The sequence below is a fragment of the Lissotriton vulgaris genome, chromosome 3_2 (genome assembly GCF_964263255.1).
Source record: "Lissotriton vulgaris chromosome 3_2, aLisVul1.2, whole genome shotgun sequence".
In the NCBI taxonomy this organism is placed as follows: Eukaryota; Metazoa; Chordata; class Amphibia; order Caudata; family Salamandridae; genus Lissotriton; species Lissotriton vulgaris.
The window spans coordinates 195,044,880-195,061,910 of record NC_141690.1 but is presented as its reverse complement, the minus strand read 5'-3'; the positions used below and the strand labels follow the sequence as shown (position 1 = coordinate 195,061,910).

The following is a 17,031-nucleotide window of genomic DNA, read 5'->3' as shown; positions in this document are numbered from 1 at the left end:
TGGTACTTGGAAGGGCTGTCTCTGTTCACAACGTCCTATGCATCCAGTTCTCCTTTAAGGAAAATGGGCTGTATTTATAAAAAAGAAATACTGCTTTATTTAAAAGTAGTCCCAGACATGGAAGTCTGCTGAGCCCAGCAGGCCACCATCCCTGGGAGGGCCAGCCATTCCTAATGGGGTCACAAATTGCGAGTGCCTCATGAATATTCATGAGCGCTGCATTTTGTGACCCCAATTGGGAATTGCAAACTGTGTCTCGGACACTGTTGTACATGGCATTGCGAGTCGCAATTGAGCACAATTTGCGAGTCGTACATCTGGCCCTTAATTTCTTTGAATTTTTTTTTTTTTTGCAGTTTTATCTAACGCAGACTATAACCCAAAGGTATTTAATTGATTTACATGAGCATCTGTTACATTACACAAACATAAGAACTCAGATTCTTCTGTTTACAGACAATATATTGCTGGCCTCAAACTCCTATGGGGCTTCAGTCTGTTTTGCATCGTTTCAGCTCCATCTCTAAGATATGGAGGTTAGAGATAAATTCTTCTAAATCAAAATTTATGGTATTAAATCCTCGCCAATCTTTTAGAGGCAAGATGGTGGTGGAGGGGTTGCCCCTGGAGCAAGTGAGCTATTTTGACTATTTGGGTGTCAGGCTGGCAGAAAACTTGTCCTGGGCACCTCCAATATCAAAAGGCAGAGCTGTACTGCAACAAAGGTGATCTGCTGTGGCAAAGAAGTTTAGGGCCACCAACATCAGCGCAGTTACCCCAACCCTGGAAGCTTATAGGGCCACTGCCGTGGCCACATAAGGGGCCCGAGATCTGAGGTTGTGCTGACCTTTGCTTCTTAGTTCAAACTCAAAGTAAGTTCATTTGAGCATTGCTTTACCTGCAAGCACTCTTTTATTCCCTCTACGTACAGCGTCTGATTGGTAACGCGGGCATTCGGGCAATGCCCGAGGGGCCAGTGTCCGAGTGCTGCTGTGGGCCTCTTTTTTTTTTTTTAGCAGTCTGGGGGCCATTTGGGCGCTGTCTCTATTGTTCGAGCACAGCCAGCGGCCCAGTGGGTGTCAAAGTGGCCTTTCTAGAGGCAGATGGGCGCTCATTACCTCCGTTTAGCAACAGGCAGAGGTGTCAGTCCCTTTTTCTCTTGGGCCGGCCGATTAATGTGTGCACATACTGAGCGGGGGCAGGGGGCCAGAGTAGAAGTGGCATAACTTGTTTCACCACTGTAAACTAAAACGTGCATTTTTTTTACCCCGCTCCTAAAGTTTTTTTTTTTTATCTGATTACGCCAAAGCAGTGATTTGAGGAGTGATTATGCAAATGTGGGCCGTTTTTTTTGTTGTTGTTGTTGCGTGCCCTGGCCGATTTTCAATCCCAATCCAACCCTGTCTACGTATTGATCTGGAAATAAACAAGATGGATTTGTCCATCCTCCTGAAATCCCTTCTATACAGAGCACGCCTCTGGACCACATCGGAGCTGGCATCCTACAGGGATGCCCTGTCTGAATTATTTACCCTTGATAAAAACCTACTCACCCCATGACTTAAAAAGATCAAACAGATATGCTTGGCATTTCCCAACTGAAATGACCAAACTTACATCCATTAAGGTAAAGGAACTCTTACGCGAAACTCCATTGGTTAGCTCCTGTAACGATGTAAAAAAAGGGAGGGGGTGAGCATTTCGTAAAAATTCCTGTATACTCACGTTTTAGACTCACCTTGATCAAACCCTGGCAGGCGAAGAGTTTATATATTAAATTCAGGATAGGCAGCCTGCCATGTAGATCACTCATGGGCAGATGGGACACGAACACACCGCAAATCTTTAACTGCTTTTTTTGGTTCCAGGACACCAGAATCGGTAGAGCATTTTCTTTTCTTTTGCCCCGGCTATGCTCATCTGTGAAGAAGGTGGATTCAACCAGCGTCCAAAAAAATTGGTATTTTACATTATTTGGGGGCCCATCGAATCCTAAAATATGACATGGACAAATAAATTGTATTTGCCACTTCCAGGTTGCTGCTTTGGGTCTGGAGACTTAGAGCCAATAGGAATGCCATAGACAGTTGATTTCCCAGTGGGGACTTATTGTCTCTTCTCAACCAAACTACTGCTGCTATGCCAATTAATTCACTTTATAAGCCTTGCTTCTATTATTATTGTCACTACAAAGAGGAACGGTATTAAATGTAAATGCTTTCAGGCTCACAGGTTTTAAATGTTTTTTTGTTTTTTTTAAATCAGAGATTGTATAGCGCAAATTTGACCCGAAGGTATCTGAGCGCTTTACATGAGCACCAGTTGCGCTACACAAGAACACATCAATTTTTGTTAGGCACGGGGAGATTAAGTGATTTGCCCAGAATCACAGGATGTTGAGTGTCATTGCCAAGACTCAAACATGGTTCCCCAGATTTGAGTTCGACCGCCCTAACAGTTAGACCACATCCTCTCCCCAATGTTGAGCCTATAATCGCATGATGCTAACAAATTAGTGTTTATTGAGAAAAATAGTAGCGGTGTTGATGAATCAACTGAGCTAAAGATCAAAGAGCGATAGATAAAGTTACTTGAGGCTCTGTCTTTTGCACTTCTGTGATAACATTGCTTGCTAACCAATTTATATACCAATCAGGCTTGTATTTCACTTGATTGCAGTTTAGCCTTAGTTAGAAGCAATTGTTTGTCCTTGAAATGATTATGGCAACACTAAATTTTCAACTGGCTGTGAATCTTCAAAATCTGAATTACTTACCTCTCTCATTTCACCATGGGCAACTTGGGACAGGAGAATATGTATAGACTTGACCATAGGACATAGCCGACTGTGATAGGTTTTTGACTACCGTTCTCCATGCCTATTGGCTCAGCCCTATATGATGACAGCAAATCTTTGTGGATAGTATTCCCACTATAATTGTTCACTAAACTTAAAGTGTTGTATACTCACAATAATAATGAAATGTGTTTTGTGATTGTTTCTACTTGTAACTTTTATGGCCAAAAAATTACTTTCTAATACTCTCTCTCTCTCGTTTTAGGCATGGGGAGATTTAATGATTTGCCCAAATCACAGTAAGTTAAGCCAATCCCGAAACTAGAACCTGGTTCCCTAGTTCCACTAACCATATTTTCCATGGGGAAAAAGATCCTTCATTTTTATAATTTCTAAATGAAATGCTGTAGGTATCACAGTTTTGATTACATCAAGAGGACTTTAGGTGTGCCACACTTTTGTAATAAATATACGTTGGCGATCTAGTTCTTCCATAAAATACTGTGGGATGGAAAGGGTCAGGGGCACGGACTCGGACAAATGAAGCAGGGATGAGGGGGCAGAGGCAGCAAGTTGACTATGCTGGGCAGGCAAGAGGGGCAGTGGCAGCAAAACGGGCCATGGAGGGTAGGGGCAACAAACCAACATTGCAGGACAGGCAGTAGAGGTGGTGACAATACAATAAACCATTGAGGGCAGAGAGGAGGGGCAGTGGCAGTACAAATCATACATGCAAACAGGCCCAGTTCAGGCAGGAGACTCCCAATATTTTTAATGCCAAAAGGGCTTTGTTTTAGCAGTCTCCTACCTAAAATATCTTCTTATTCAATGTAAGTCAATGGGGAAAATCAATTCCCCAGATTTCTTTCCCCCACAATCTCCCTCTTACCAAGTTCACAATGGTGGCATCTATGGTGTATTGGATTACAGAGGGCAGAAGAATTAGGTAGGGACATGGATTCAGAAAATAGAGGGCACAGGGAGGTGGTCAGGGACACCAAATTGACCTAACAGGGCAGGTGACAAGGGTTGTGGTAGCACAATATGCCACAGGGCAAGCAGGAGGGCAGTTCAGCGCAACAGACCATGGAAAGCAATAGGAAGGGGGGAGAGTGCCATGAACATGGAATACTGAGAGCAGAGGGAAAAGAGACAAGGAGAGCAAGCGGACCATACTGAACAGGCAGTTGGGGCACAACAGACCATAACCGGCAGGAGGGAGGGGGCAGGGGCAGGGGCAGGCCAATGGACCATGGAAGGCAGGAGGTAGAGGATTGTGGCCCACACATGGAATATGGAGGGTATGGGCAAGAGTGCAGGAGCAGCAAGCTGACCATGCAGGGCTGGGGTCCCGTGCACACTGTCAATGGTACCAAGCTGTACCCAACTGATGACCCTATAGCTAGGGCGAAACCGGTCCTGGGTTACTTGTGTTCCGGTTCAGGGAAGACTTGGCATGTCAGTTCGGGCTGGACTGTTCCTATTGGTGCAGGGTCAAGACTGATTTGCATATGGATTGGTCCAAACTGAGGTGGCATGGTATGCAAAATAATGATGGCTGTAATGCAGCCCGGGTGATTATCCGTGACTGAGATTAATTCAAGCATTCCAACGATCACTGTTTTGTACACTTATTTGGCAGGCGGGATGGCCACTGGAAGCACAACACACCATGGAGGGTAACAGGATAACTATAATGGCATACATACATACATGCAACGGAGGGAAGGTGAGGGGGTTGGTGCAGCAAGCTGACCAAACTGGGTAGGTGGGAGGGGCAGTGGCAAAACTGAAGACCATGCAAGGCAAGCAGGAGGGTTAATGGCAGCACAACGGCCATGGTGGGCAAAAGAGAGGGGGTAGGGGCATGCACAAAGGACCATAGAGAACAGAAGGGTGGTCTAGCGGCTGGATACAGATGAGAGCAGGGGAAGAGGGTAGGGGCTTCACAACAGACCACACAGGGAGGGCAAAAGGAGCAGTTGCAGCACAACAGAGAATGGAGGGGAGAAGGGAGTGACAGCAAACTAGAGGACAGGAGGGAGGTGATGGGGGCATGGAACTCGGACAATAGAAGGCAAGGTGGAAGGGGAAGAGATAGGCAGCAGCCATGTGAGACAGGCGTGAGGGGTAGTAGCAGCTCAACAGAAAACAGAGGAGACCGGAAGGGTGGGTCCATGTAACAAGGTGGGCAAAAGGGAAGGACCATGGGCATGCACACAGACATCGGACCGCACAGGGAAGGAGGGTATGGGGGGGGAGCAAGGTAAGCACAGAGGCTAAGCAAGAGGGCAATGATAGTGGCATAGACTCAGGCAACAGATGGTAGGAGGAGTGGGCAGGGATATCAAGCTAACTGGAGGGCAGTGGCAGCAAATCAGACCATGCAGGGCAGAAGGGAGGGGGCAGGTACATGGACTTGACAACAGAGGGCAGAAAGGAGGTGGGTAGAGGGAGGCAGCAAGCTAACTGTTCAGGGCAGGAGTGAAGGGATGAGGCAGAACAACACACAGGGCTGGACAAGGAGGCAGGGCCATGGACTTTAACAATGGAGGAGAGGAGGCAGGCGCAGCAAGCCTGGATTGGGCCAGCACAATGCTAGATGAGGCACTGCGTTTAACCGCCCCAGCCTCATCGTGCAACGCGATGGGCATCTTACTTAACAATAAAACAAAACTTAAAATTCAATTTTTAAAAAAAACAAAGGTTACAGGGATGTTCTAGTTCGGCTCAGATTTCACTTGAACAAAACCAGGGAAATTCAGCTGTTACAGTTACCTGAGCTATAACTATAAAACTTGCACCCCGCAATGCACTGCTTATGACCTCACATATTACATAACTCATGACATGGTCAGTGACATCACTCATGACATCATCCAGTGACTGGGAATGTTTTCACAAGCTCCGAGTGTAAAACATATAAACTTAGTACATAAATTATAGTAATTTAGCGTTAGTAGTACCTACTGAGTGATACCATTTTTAACATGCATTATGGGAGTAGTTGTATGACTGTATGTATCCATGTGTGTGTGAGTGTATGTCTAAATGGCTGTACAGGTGTATGAGTGGCTGTACGGTTGAATACATGGGTGTGTGAGTACCTGTATGGGTGAATAAGTAGGTGCATGAGTATTGGTGTGGGAGTGGCTGTGTGACTGGCTGTATTGGTGAGTGAGTGGGTGAGTGAGTGGCTCTATGGATGAGTGGGTGGATGGGTGTGTGAGTATCTGTATTGGTGAGTGGGTGTACGAGTGGCTGTATAGGTCTGTGAGTGGATATGTGAGTGGCTGTGTGAGTGGCTGTGTGAGTGGCTGTGTGAGTGGCTGTGTGAGTGGCTGTGTGAGTGGCTGTGTGAGTGGCTGTGTGAGTGGCTGTGTGAGTGGCTGTGTGAGTGGCTGTGTGAGTGGCTGTGTGAGTGGCTGTGTGAGTGGCTGTGTGAGTGGCTGTGTGAGTGGCTGTGTGAGTGGCTGTGTGAGTGGCTGTGTGAGTGGCTGTGTGAGTGGCTGTGTGAGTGGCTGTGTGAGTGGCTGTGTGAGTGGCTGTGTGAGTGATTAAGTGGCTGCGTGAGTGACTAAGTGGCTGCGTGAGTGACTAAGTGGCTGCGTGAGTGACTAAGTGGCTGCGTGAGTGACTAAGTGGCTGCGTGAGTGACTAAGTGGCTACATGAGTGACTGAGTGACTGTTTGATTTGGTGTTTGGTTAACTGGTTATGTGAGTGGCTGTATTGGAGAGTGAGTGTCTATGCGAGTGGCTGTATGGGTGAGTGAGTACATGTGTGAGAACTAGTATGGGTGTGTGAGTGGGTGTTTGTGTAGTTGTGTAGGTGTTTGAGGGGCTCTGTTGAAAGGCTGTATGGATGAATAAGTGAGTGAGTGGCTGAATGGGTGAGTGAGTCTATGGATCAGCGAGTAGATGTTTGAGTGGTTGTATGGGTGTGTGAGTGGATGCTTGAGTGGTTCTGTGGATGTCATCAGTGATATCATTTAAGTTGTCATGAGTGATGTTACTGACCAGCTCATTAGTGATGCAATATGTGAGATTTTCTCTTTGGATACGGTCCGCAGGGGTTTAAATGAAGAAATAGTAAGGGTAGTGACAACTTGAGCTACTGAATGAGTAGTAATTCGACATAGTCTGGATATAAAAGTCCTTCTTTCCATACTTTTAAGAATTTACCCCCTACCCTGTAGCTAGGTCTGATAGTCTACACCAGTTTGAATCTTTACATCATGTCGCACCAACTGGATACAGCCTTTGTTTAGGGACTGTAAATGTAGCCCTGGCCTTTGTTTTTGTAGGGGGCTATTTGTCTCTAAATCATATTTTGGAGATTGTAAATAGGTTTGATCTATTACTTGGCAAACCACCACACTGAGAAGTATATGTCTTGGTCTCGTGATGTAGCAGCAAGATATATATATATTATGTTGGTTTTATGTTGGACATGTGAAGATTTGCCCAATAGTAATGAATATTTACCCATCAGCATCTATCTGACACAAGCAGATGCAAAGTCTGAGATTATATCTTTAAACCCATTCACATCGATCAAGTTTGCAGTCCTTTTCCTATTTCGCTTGCCGTACACTGTCAAAATACTTATAGCGGCATAATTTTAAAAGACGGTAATCAATATTGCTTAAATTATAATTTTCATTACCCCACAGCGTAGATGTATTTGCGGATACTAGTATCGACATTTATTGACACTGTCGGTATTGAGTGTCTCTGAAGCCTTCTTCAATATGGCGCTCACGGGTAAAGTCTTTGAGTGACGTGCAAAAGGTAATCGCGGTTTTTTCCACAAATATCGCAAGACTTGCAGACATAAGGTATGTCCGCCCCTAACATTTTTTCTATCGTACTGGGCTTTGAAGGACGGAGGCGCCATGAGAAAGCGACAGCAGTCCATTTAGTTAAGACCATCTGTGCCACGTTGCTGTGCTTTAGTTAGTAGCGCATCCCTTAATCCCTGTAATTATATCACTGCGGGTGGAATCCAGTTAAAAGCTTAACACACCGTACAGAGAGTTTCCTTCGCAGTTCCTTTCTTTTCTCTCTTGTTTGTAGTAAAACATAAGAGAGCACCTTTTAGGTAGTCCCTAATGTAGTCCAATACTGGCATGCTAGAAGTTTTCTATGCCTAATTTTTAATAAAAGCTCAATGAAAAAATCTTCACAGACTCTAGTAACATAGTTATTGCAGAAATTCACGCTCCACTAGGTACCGAATATACTCGGTGTTTGGCAATCGGAGCCGGCATGATTAAGGCAGTATATACACAGCTAAGAGTTTTTTGGTTTATTGAATCTTAGTATGTTAAAAGCTTAGGAGTTTATCAAGCCTCACACTGTCTCAGCTGTTATGAGGTCCTTACAATTATGAGGTTGGGCCAACAGGAAGTGAACTGATAAACTACTATATTTTATCTCTGGCTTTTCTATTTACCTCCCAGTCGGTATTAGTATTGAGTCGCAGTGTGGTTATGAGGGTTTCTATAAGAGTCACCCAATACAGTGTATCTTTTGAGTTACTTTTCAGTAACTTTAGACATCCTCTGAGCATCTCCTAATATCTTATGGCCTACTTTTCATCTTTGTCTTTGTAGACTGGCTATCTATAATTAATAATTTCAGCACATTGCTTAACAGGCAAAGATGGATATCGACATAGGATTTTAAATGACAAACAATTCTAAGCCCATAAATAGGTAAGACCTTATGGACATATATAGAACACGCTAGAACCTTGATATCAGCTTTGTAACAAATTATGTGACCAAGAAATCCCTATTTTGCAGACATAGCTGGATACTTTGTGGACACTTCAGCCAGTTTCACCTCGTCAAGTCTCAGGACAGTGCAATCTTTAAAAGTTTGGAGTATATCCAATTCTGCCACAGTTGTAAGTAGGTCCCTTTTAGGTAAATAATTACCACTAGTGATAGTTGAGAACTAACTGGTAGGTTTTGTCCCCTCTTACAGCGTTTGATCTCTAATACGACGGCTACTTACCGACCAAGTGATAGACTTAACCTGCCTTCCAAAATTTCCATGTAACATGTAGGATTTAAGTAGTTTATTTTATTCTTGATGCTGGTTCTCTTTGTAAGAAATACCACACATTCTTATGTCTACACCATTGGTGACATCTATAAGGCTCTTGCTCAAATCTTGGTTTCTCCACTTCCCGCTATTCCATTCACTGTAAATACCTGCTACACAACCTTTTCTGATGAGTTGTTACCATATTTTCCAACACTTGAATGGGGCCTTCCCATTGGGCACACTTCCTTCTCTAAGCACAAAATTGCATGTGTTAAAATTGTAAACTATGTTTTTGGATAGACATAAAGCACAGATACTTATAATTGCATTGTATTATTTCAGATACTAAGAATCCCCACTTCTTTTACTATGAAAATTGCACCTTTTCGGCCCTGATGAAGGGGATAACATATTGCTTTCACTGAAACGTACGTAGGCCAGCTACACACATCTGAGAATCCGGTCTAAAGATCCATACTAAGGAAAGGACTTTTCAAAACCAAAAATGATGGACCAATGCTATTTTGAATTTATTAGATATATAGATCAATGTCTCAGATGTGTTCTCTTGTGAATTTTCTTTGCACAGTATGAGAGCTTGTGTGTTTGAGAGTAATGAATGGTGAGATAGGTTGAATGAGAGAATGTTTCTTGATTTACCTTCTGTTTTTTGTGGGGGTCATCAACTGATGAATAGAAAATTAATAGAAAGTGTTTTCTCTATTTTTATCTCTGAATGATGTTGTAAATAATTTTATGCTTTGGTTTATCTGAAAAATATTTTCATATACAAAAAAAGGAAAAAAAGAAAGAATGCTTTTTGATAAATAAAATATATTCCAAATGAAAGTCAAGATTGATATTTTTCTCGTGTATCGGTGCTGTATACTAAAATACTTTAAATAGAGTTATGACCAATAATTAAATCAGATAGGTGTGACAAGAGGTTGTTTCAGTTTGTATTCACTTTATCCCCCTCCTCTTGGACCTTTCAAAATTAGGGGGTACCTTGCCTTTAAGCAATATCTGAGAGCATAAGCAGTGCTTCGCAGGCGCGCAAGTTATAGTTAGCTCATGTAACTATAACTTCTGAATCTGAGCCTGTAACGTCCCTATAACCTTTTTTTTTCACAGGAAATATATAAAGTAAATACTATGGTGTACTGTGCACAATCAGAAAGAGGCCATCAAGTACAGCATCACTTCTCAATATACTCTAAATTATTAGACATCTCAGACTGTCTTTTGTCAGTTGATAATAGTTTATATAAACCTAATTTTTCATTACATCGCCTGAAGTTATACAGCACTCAGACACCCAATGGGATATTGTCTTTGCTTTAGAAAACTGCTGAATAAATTGTGGTGCATGCAAGTCTATTCCCTCCCTGCTTCCAACTATAAAACTAAGAGCATTAGTACTGGAATGTATAAAAAGGTGAAGTACTCATCTAATATGGGTGAATTGGAGAGCTCATCATCATTTGTTCAAGACATTTTTCAGAGAATCGAAGAAAGGCGGGAAGCAAGCAACCTAGCCAGACGGTTCTTCGCTAAATGTTGATGCATGTTTCATACAATAATGTCCTCATTTCACAGCAGACCATGGATGCCAAGTAAGTTGTGTGACACCCTCTACCATTCGTGGCAGCTTTTCAGCTGTACTTTGCATACTGGAATTTCTAAAAATTCATCTGCAATATTTAATAAAAAATAAACCTGCAAGTTCCAGAATGCAAAGTGCGGCTATTAGGCAGGACAGGACGACGACAAGGGGCATGGAGCATGTCACTGGCCACCTTGCTGGTAAGAATGAAGACGCACAAAAAGTTTGCGTGTTGCCTACAAGGAATGTAGTGGTGAATTTGAACCTCTAACACCTTCACTGTGCAAACAGCCTTTGTCCTCTTAGTCGGCGAACGTACACATGTTAAAGTAAAAGCATGTTGCAAACAGGTGAGTCCTTTTTAGCTCTAGCCTAGTCAGCATGCATGCTCTGTCTACAAGACATGCTGTATCTAAACTATGGGATTAAACCACACCCATCGATTGCCATTCATTCTTTGTTGTGCCATTCAGAAATTCTGCCTTTTTATTGGTGCATTGGTTGAAATTGTCCCGCCTTTGAGTGCTTGGTTCCCTCCCAGGCGGTTTCACTAATCTTTTTTGTTGGCCATCGCAACGCATTCACACTCCCTCCTGGCACAGCAAGCGAAGCCCTCTCTTCCCCTTCTGTGCATCGCAGCCTCAAGGTTCCTTCGTTGTCCATTTGTTCATTTTGGCTTGTGTAAAGCTGTGGGTTGTATTCCAGCGTCCACCCCTCGAGAACCGCCCCCACTAGCAACAAGATGGCTGGTAAGCAGACTTCATACGGAGCTGTTTCTTTGGCAGTCTCTTGGTACTTTAAAATTATTTTTTGTACCTTCTCCTTCCCCCTTTATCTTATTTGTCTCATTGTGTCTCTAAATCTCGGTTGCTCCTCTGGCCTCCTTTGTCTCTATTGCTCTCTTTCTTTTCCTCTCTTTCTTCATTCTTTGCTGTTCCGCTGCCCGTCTTCCTTTTTTTCTCGCACCCTCAACCATCTCTCCATTCTCCTCAGTGCACCTTGCTGCTGTCTTTCTTCACCATATTTTCCTCTGTCTCCTGCCTCTCTGTTTGTCCACAATCTTTGATGCCTCACTACTCTCTTTCCTGTTCTCTCTTTCTGTTTCCTCATTCTTCGCAGTCTCTTTTCCTCTCTCTTGCTTCTGTCTTTATCGCTCTCCTCTACATGACTTTGTGTCAGTGTAAATGCTGTGATGTGTGGAGCCAAGCCCAGCTGCTCAGTTTTTCCAGAACCTCATTTGGAAAGAAGAAAGTAGTGTCTGAATAAGAGTCCTTCCCACCTTATACACCTTCCAGCTCTTCACTCTGTGCGTCACCCTGTTTGTGCGCCATATCCCTGCCACTGTGTAGGAAATTATGCATTGGTGTGCCTCTCAATATATCTCCAAATCCTCTGTGCCTGTCACTCGCTGTCTAAAAAACATGCATGTCTTCTGGGCGTCCCTCTGTCACAGTGGGTCTAAACCTATGTTTTTGTCAACGTGTGTCTCTAGATGGTTTTAAATCTGTTTGCCTGCATGCATGTTATTCTTATCTGTGCCCCACATGCAGATTGTGTGTATGTGGCTATAATAATGGCTGTAGGCCTTGCGGTTTATGAAGTTGTGCGTTTATGATTGTCTGAAGTTGTGTGAGTGTCCAGTGGCTTCGTCACTAGTGTGCAGGTGTTGTATCACTTTGCCTGTGTCTGAGTGAGTTTGTGTACTTTTTTCTTTTTATACACATCTGTGTGTGTGCTTATGTCGGTTTCTTCCTCTGTCTCTTTGTTTGCCTTTGTCTCTTTGGTGCGTATGTGTACGTGTCAGGGTGTAAAAGAGTACATTGGAACAGTGGTACCAGGAGACAATGGGTGAACACACAAAGTATATCAGTCAAAGACAATTATTCAAAAGACACATATTGTAATTAGCACACAGTGTTATTTTATCACACTGAGCACACATTGGTTTATAGTATTATTAAATCTATACAGAATGCCCCTAGAACAGAGAAGGGAGATGGGGAAGTGAAGTGTTGGAAATTTAGGTGAGGATAAGGAAGTGAGTAGGAAGTGCAAATCACAAAATACGTTGTTTAGATAACACAAAGGCTCATATCTTAAGCCAAAAGATTTGCAATGTAACAAAACAGTGAATAGCCATGATTTGTAACAATATCACAGTGATGAATCGCTGTTGCTCAAGCTGGCTAGTAAAACAGATGTCAACGTTTCTACCCCTAAACTCATAGGTTATTATATTTCTTACGCTGGGGTCTTCATCAGGACAGGGGAGGAGGGAAAGGAGTGGATTCCTAGGGATAGAGCATAAAAAATATCTTAGAACTGGAATTGTCACTCAAGATCATGAATGAATTACTGGGCCTTAGCCTCGGAATTTACCATGAAAAAGCCCTCCACTGAGTGCTGGAGGATAAATAGGGAAGGGGTGGACCGGATAAAATCACTGACTTACATGAAGATCAATCCATAGAAAGACAAGCCAGAAGAACCAGCTGGACCTTGTATAATGTCCCGTTCTAAAAGGGAATAATTGAAAAAAGCGCAAGGCCGGACCTAAAGGTAACACCCCCACTGTAGCTGAAAAACAGGGTTAGAATGCAACACCTGCTCTGGAAGAAGTGAATTACCTGGAAGATTCGGGAAGTCGGGCAGAAAGGCTCCGATGAATTTATCCGGTCTACCCCGTCCCTATTTAACGGCATTTACAGGAGGGTCTTTCTGAATATGCACCTTATTCTTGCAGGTGCTTCTGTTCTCGCCAATTTGGAGCCCACGCGCCGACACTCCTCCTCCAGCCCTCAGTGGAGGGCTTTTTCACAGTCCATTCCGAGGCTAAGGCCCAGTAATTGGTTCATGATCTTGAATGACAATTCCAGTTCTATGGTATTTTTTATGCTCTATCCCTAGGAATCCGCCCTTTCCCCTCCACCCCTGTCCTTATGAAGACCCCTGCGTAAGGGATATAATAACCTACTTGTTTAGGGGTCGAAACAACGAGTCCGTTTTACTAGCCAGCCTGACCAACAGCGATTCATCACTGTGATATTGTTACAAATCATGGCTATTTACTGTTTTGTTACATTGCAAACCTTTTGGCTTAAGATATGAGCCTTTGTGTTTTCTAAACAACGTATTTTGGGATTTGCACTTCCTACTCACTTCCTTATCCTCACCTAAATTTCCAACACTTCACTTTCCCCATCTCCCTTCTCTGTTCTAGGGGCACTCTGTATAGATTTAACAATACTATAAACCAATATATGCTCAGTGTGATTAAATAACACTGTGTGCTAATTACAATATGTGCCTTTTGAATAATTGTCTTTCACTGATATACTTTGTGTGTTCACTTATTGTCTACTGGGACCACTGTTCCAATGTACAATCCTATACCCAGGTCTCAGTGACGTATTTTGGGTTTACCCTTCTAGGTAACTAGGGTATAAAAGAGGCCCATGCTGGTAAGAAGAAAATGAAGCTGTAAGCAGCACATGCTTTAATTGTGAAAATGTTTACTCTGGAGGATGCGCTGTAGTTTAACTCTTGCTCACCACCAGCTGGGAGAAAAACATGGGACTCGAACCCCAGCCATTCATCCTTTCTCTGCCCACCATCACCCCCCCTGGCTGGCCAGCCATCTGCTCCTCGTAAAATTGTGTTTTTTCCACTTCAACGCACATACACACTTTCTGTATCAGTACACACACACTCATTGTGTATCAGTTTACTGTGGTATTTGCAGGTGTGGCCAATGCAGGTAAGAGTGATGAGGCCGCGTTGGGGAAAGAGATTAGTCGACAGGCGACCAAGGGGGAAACTTGAATACATAATTAATTTTCCTCGTCTGTTAAAAACCCCCAACCAGCCCCACTGCCCTTACCTGCACAGGCCGCTATTGGGTATTTGTAATTTTTACTTAATTTAGGTGTTGCACGATAAATTACCCAAAGGCCGGAAGGCTTTAGAAACTGACAGTGGGCTGGTAACTTTATTCATCTGAGTACTTTATAACAGTGTCACACTCCCTTACTGATACCAATGTTTAAAAATCTGAGTCAACCTGCAAAGCTTTGTTGGAACTTAAGCATACGCCAAGTGGAGCGCTACTGTTGGACACTTTTACAGACATGTAGCTTGCTATCTGTGCGAGTAAATGCTTCAGCACCCCACACAGGAGTAGTACGCGATATACAAATGCTTTTTCAATTTAGTCCAGGGGTTGTCTGTCTGTAACAGCATGAGATCTTACGCGCCAGCAAAGGGCTGTACACGATGCATCAACTTATGCTCATCTAATGATCAGAACCAAGGACTATAGTATTACACAGTGGCCAGGGCGGCTGACTTCGGGGCTCATGGTTTGATTGCCAGCAGCAGCTCAGCCCAGCACAGTGTGACTCTGGGCAATAGCTCACTTAATCTCCCCAACGCCTTGAGACCCTTAGGGGTGGTTAGTATGCGCTTTACAAATACCGGCTCCACCATAAAAACTATGAAACTACTGCATGGAATGGTCTGCTTTGAGCGCACAAAACTAATCCCAATAACTAACAGTAACCAATAACACTAGACTAACCATTAACTTTGGGTTCTTAAGTAGTGTGCCTCTCGGCGTAAAGCGCTTAAACGCCTTATCAGGGGTAATAAGCGCTATGTAAATGCAATGACAATCTACATGGCACACACAGTATTTTTTACGTTTAGGACGCATTAGTTAGTCTGATAATGTGCTGAATGGGTAATCACTTATAAGGTCCCAAAGGCGAGATTATGCTAATGCTAGTTTAATTTATGGCATGTTAAAAAAGATAAAATACTGAAAGGTAAGGCGACGCAAGGGGGGGGGGGATATATTCGGGGGGTGGATAAACAAAAATTTATACAGAGATGAGGGGAAAAAAAGTGGCATCACCGATTACATGGTTCGTTCCTCAAAGGCGCCCGTTCCTGGCAGCTAGTCAGTGAGACAAACTCATCAGACGCGGTCAGGCATGCACAATTATGGAAAGTACAAGTATTTAAATAAAGTCGGTATTAATTTGTAGCGACACACTCTTAGGGAAAATAATGTTCCATTGGGTTTTTGTACTTCCGCGGGTATCCTGAGCAAACCTATCCTCGCAAAAACAAACCCCAGAAAAACTCACGAAAAACACAACTCACCCACGCAGCACGTCAAGCCCACAGCCCACAGGACCCGCGCCGGGCTCATGGTGGTGTGGTGCGGGGAAGTCGCAGTCCGATGCACCCCAGAGACCAGCCTCGCTCAAATGCTTCCCGTTCTCGGAGTTGCCGGGTCTTGTGAAATCACCTGACCGGCCGAGATCATGTGCTGCTTGATTCAGAGCAGCCAATGCCGAGAACAGAACGTGTTGTTATTAGAGTTAAAAACATTTCTGCTCTGTTGCCCTCCGCGCGCAGCATTGACAACAAACCCCGAACGGGCTACAGTCAGAGTGACGCTACAAAGCCCGCAGGGACAGAGGAGCTGAGGGAGGAGGCCATGGCTGTTCGTGAGTGACTTGAGGGTGAGTTCCGAGAGCTTGACTCTCTGCATGAGGAAGTGAAGCGCCACCGACCGCAGCCTGCAAACTGAAGGATGGGACGAAAAACTAGTCACGGCTGACGAGTTCCGCATCCCCGAAGACAAAGTAGTGCCTGCCCAGAGGCCTCGGGCTGCCAGGTGCGCGTGGCTGATCGAGTTCGTGTGATGTAAATACGCAGTGCTACCCCCTCCAAGTCCTTCCTTCCGCCAAGGGCATTAGAAGTGCCGGTACTCACTAATTAGACTGGGTAGGTATTTAAAGGCGTGTCTTGAGCCAGGAATGTAATAATAGCCACATAATTAAGCTTTAACGCAAATGCTCTGATTGCCATGTAAAGCGCTCAAATGCCCATGGGCCAAATTCGCGCAAAATCAAACTGCCTCCTTACATAAGAGGCATGGCAAGCATCAGCTTCTATGTCATACGTGCAGAGCCTCATTTTTGGCAGTTTGATATTGCGCGAATTTGGACCATGGGCATTTAAGCGATTTACTTACAATCAGAACATCTGCATTAACCCCTTCGCTGCTGATGACGAGCTCGTCATCAGCCACGGTGGTCGTGTGCGGATGACGAGCTGAGCTCGTCATGTAACGCAGCTTTTGGAAAAAAGCCGCACAGCGGAAAAATAACCGCCGCAGCGATGCGGTTAAAGCTTACTTTAAGACCCCTGGTTAAGGGAGTTTTCCAGAACCACAGGATGATGAGCAGACGTCGGGATTCGACCCTGGTTCTTCAGTTCCACTCTCAGGCCCCTCCGACCATATCTCCTTGTTGCAATGACAATGACAACCAGAGCCACAACTATAGTAACATTGGAAGAGGGGCTCAAAGGGGGTTGGGAGCTAATTCTTTCAGCAATAGGCAGCAGAGATTCAGGGGTTCTAAGAAGTGGTGAGAAACAACAAAGCCTCATTAAAAAGCAATTAGTCTTTTAAAGACCTGTGAAGTACTCTGGTGCAGTTGTGTGTGCGCCCCGTAAACTGTCTCATCCCGTGCTACCACACGACAGGGGAGAGGGGGTGGGG

General features: G+C 44.1%; 1 protein-coding gene across 1 annotated transcript in view; it reads right to left on the bottom strand.

The window, feature by feature from the left end:
• LOC147725517 (uncharacterized) overlaps positions 1–15,860 on the bottom strand; it is a 575,714-nt gene extending 559,854 nt beyond the window's left edge. Inside the window, exon 1 of the mRNA XM_086964208.1 lies at positions 15,621–15,860. Coding sequence (XP_086820334.1) covers positions 15,621–15,669 — 49 coding nt within the window. The 5' untranslated portion in view covers positions 15,670–15,860. The remainder of the gene's footprint in view (positions 1–15,620) is intronic.
• Between the last annotated feature and the right edge of the window lie 1,171 nt (positions 15,861–17,031).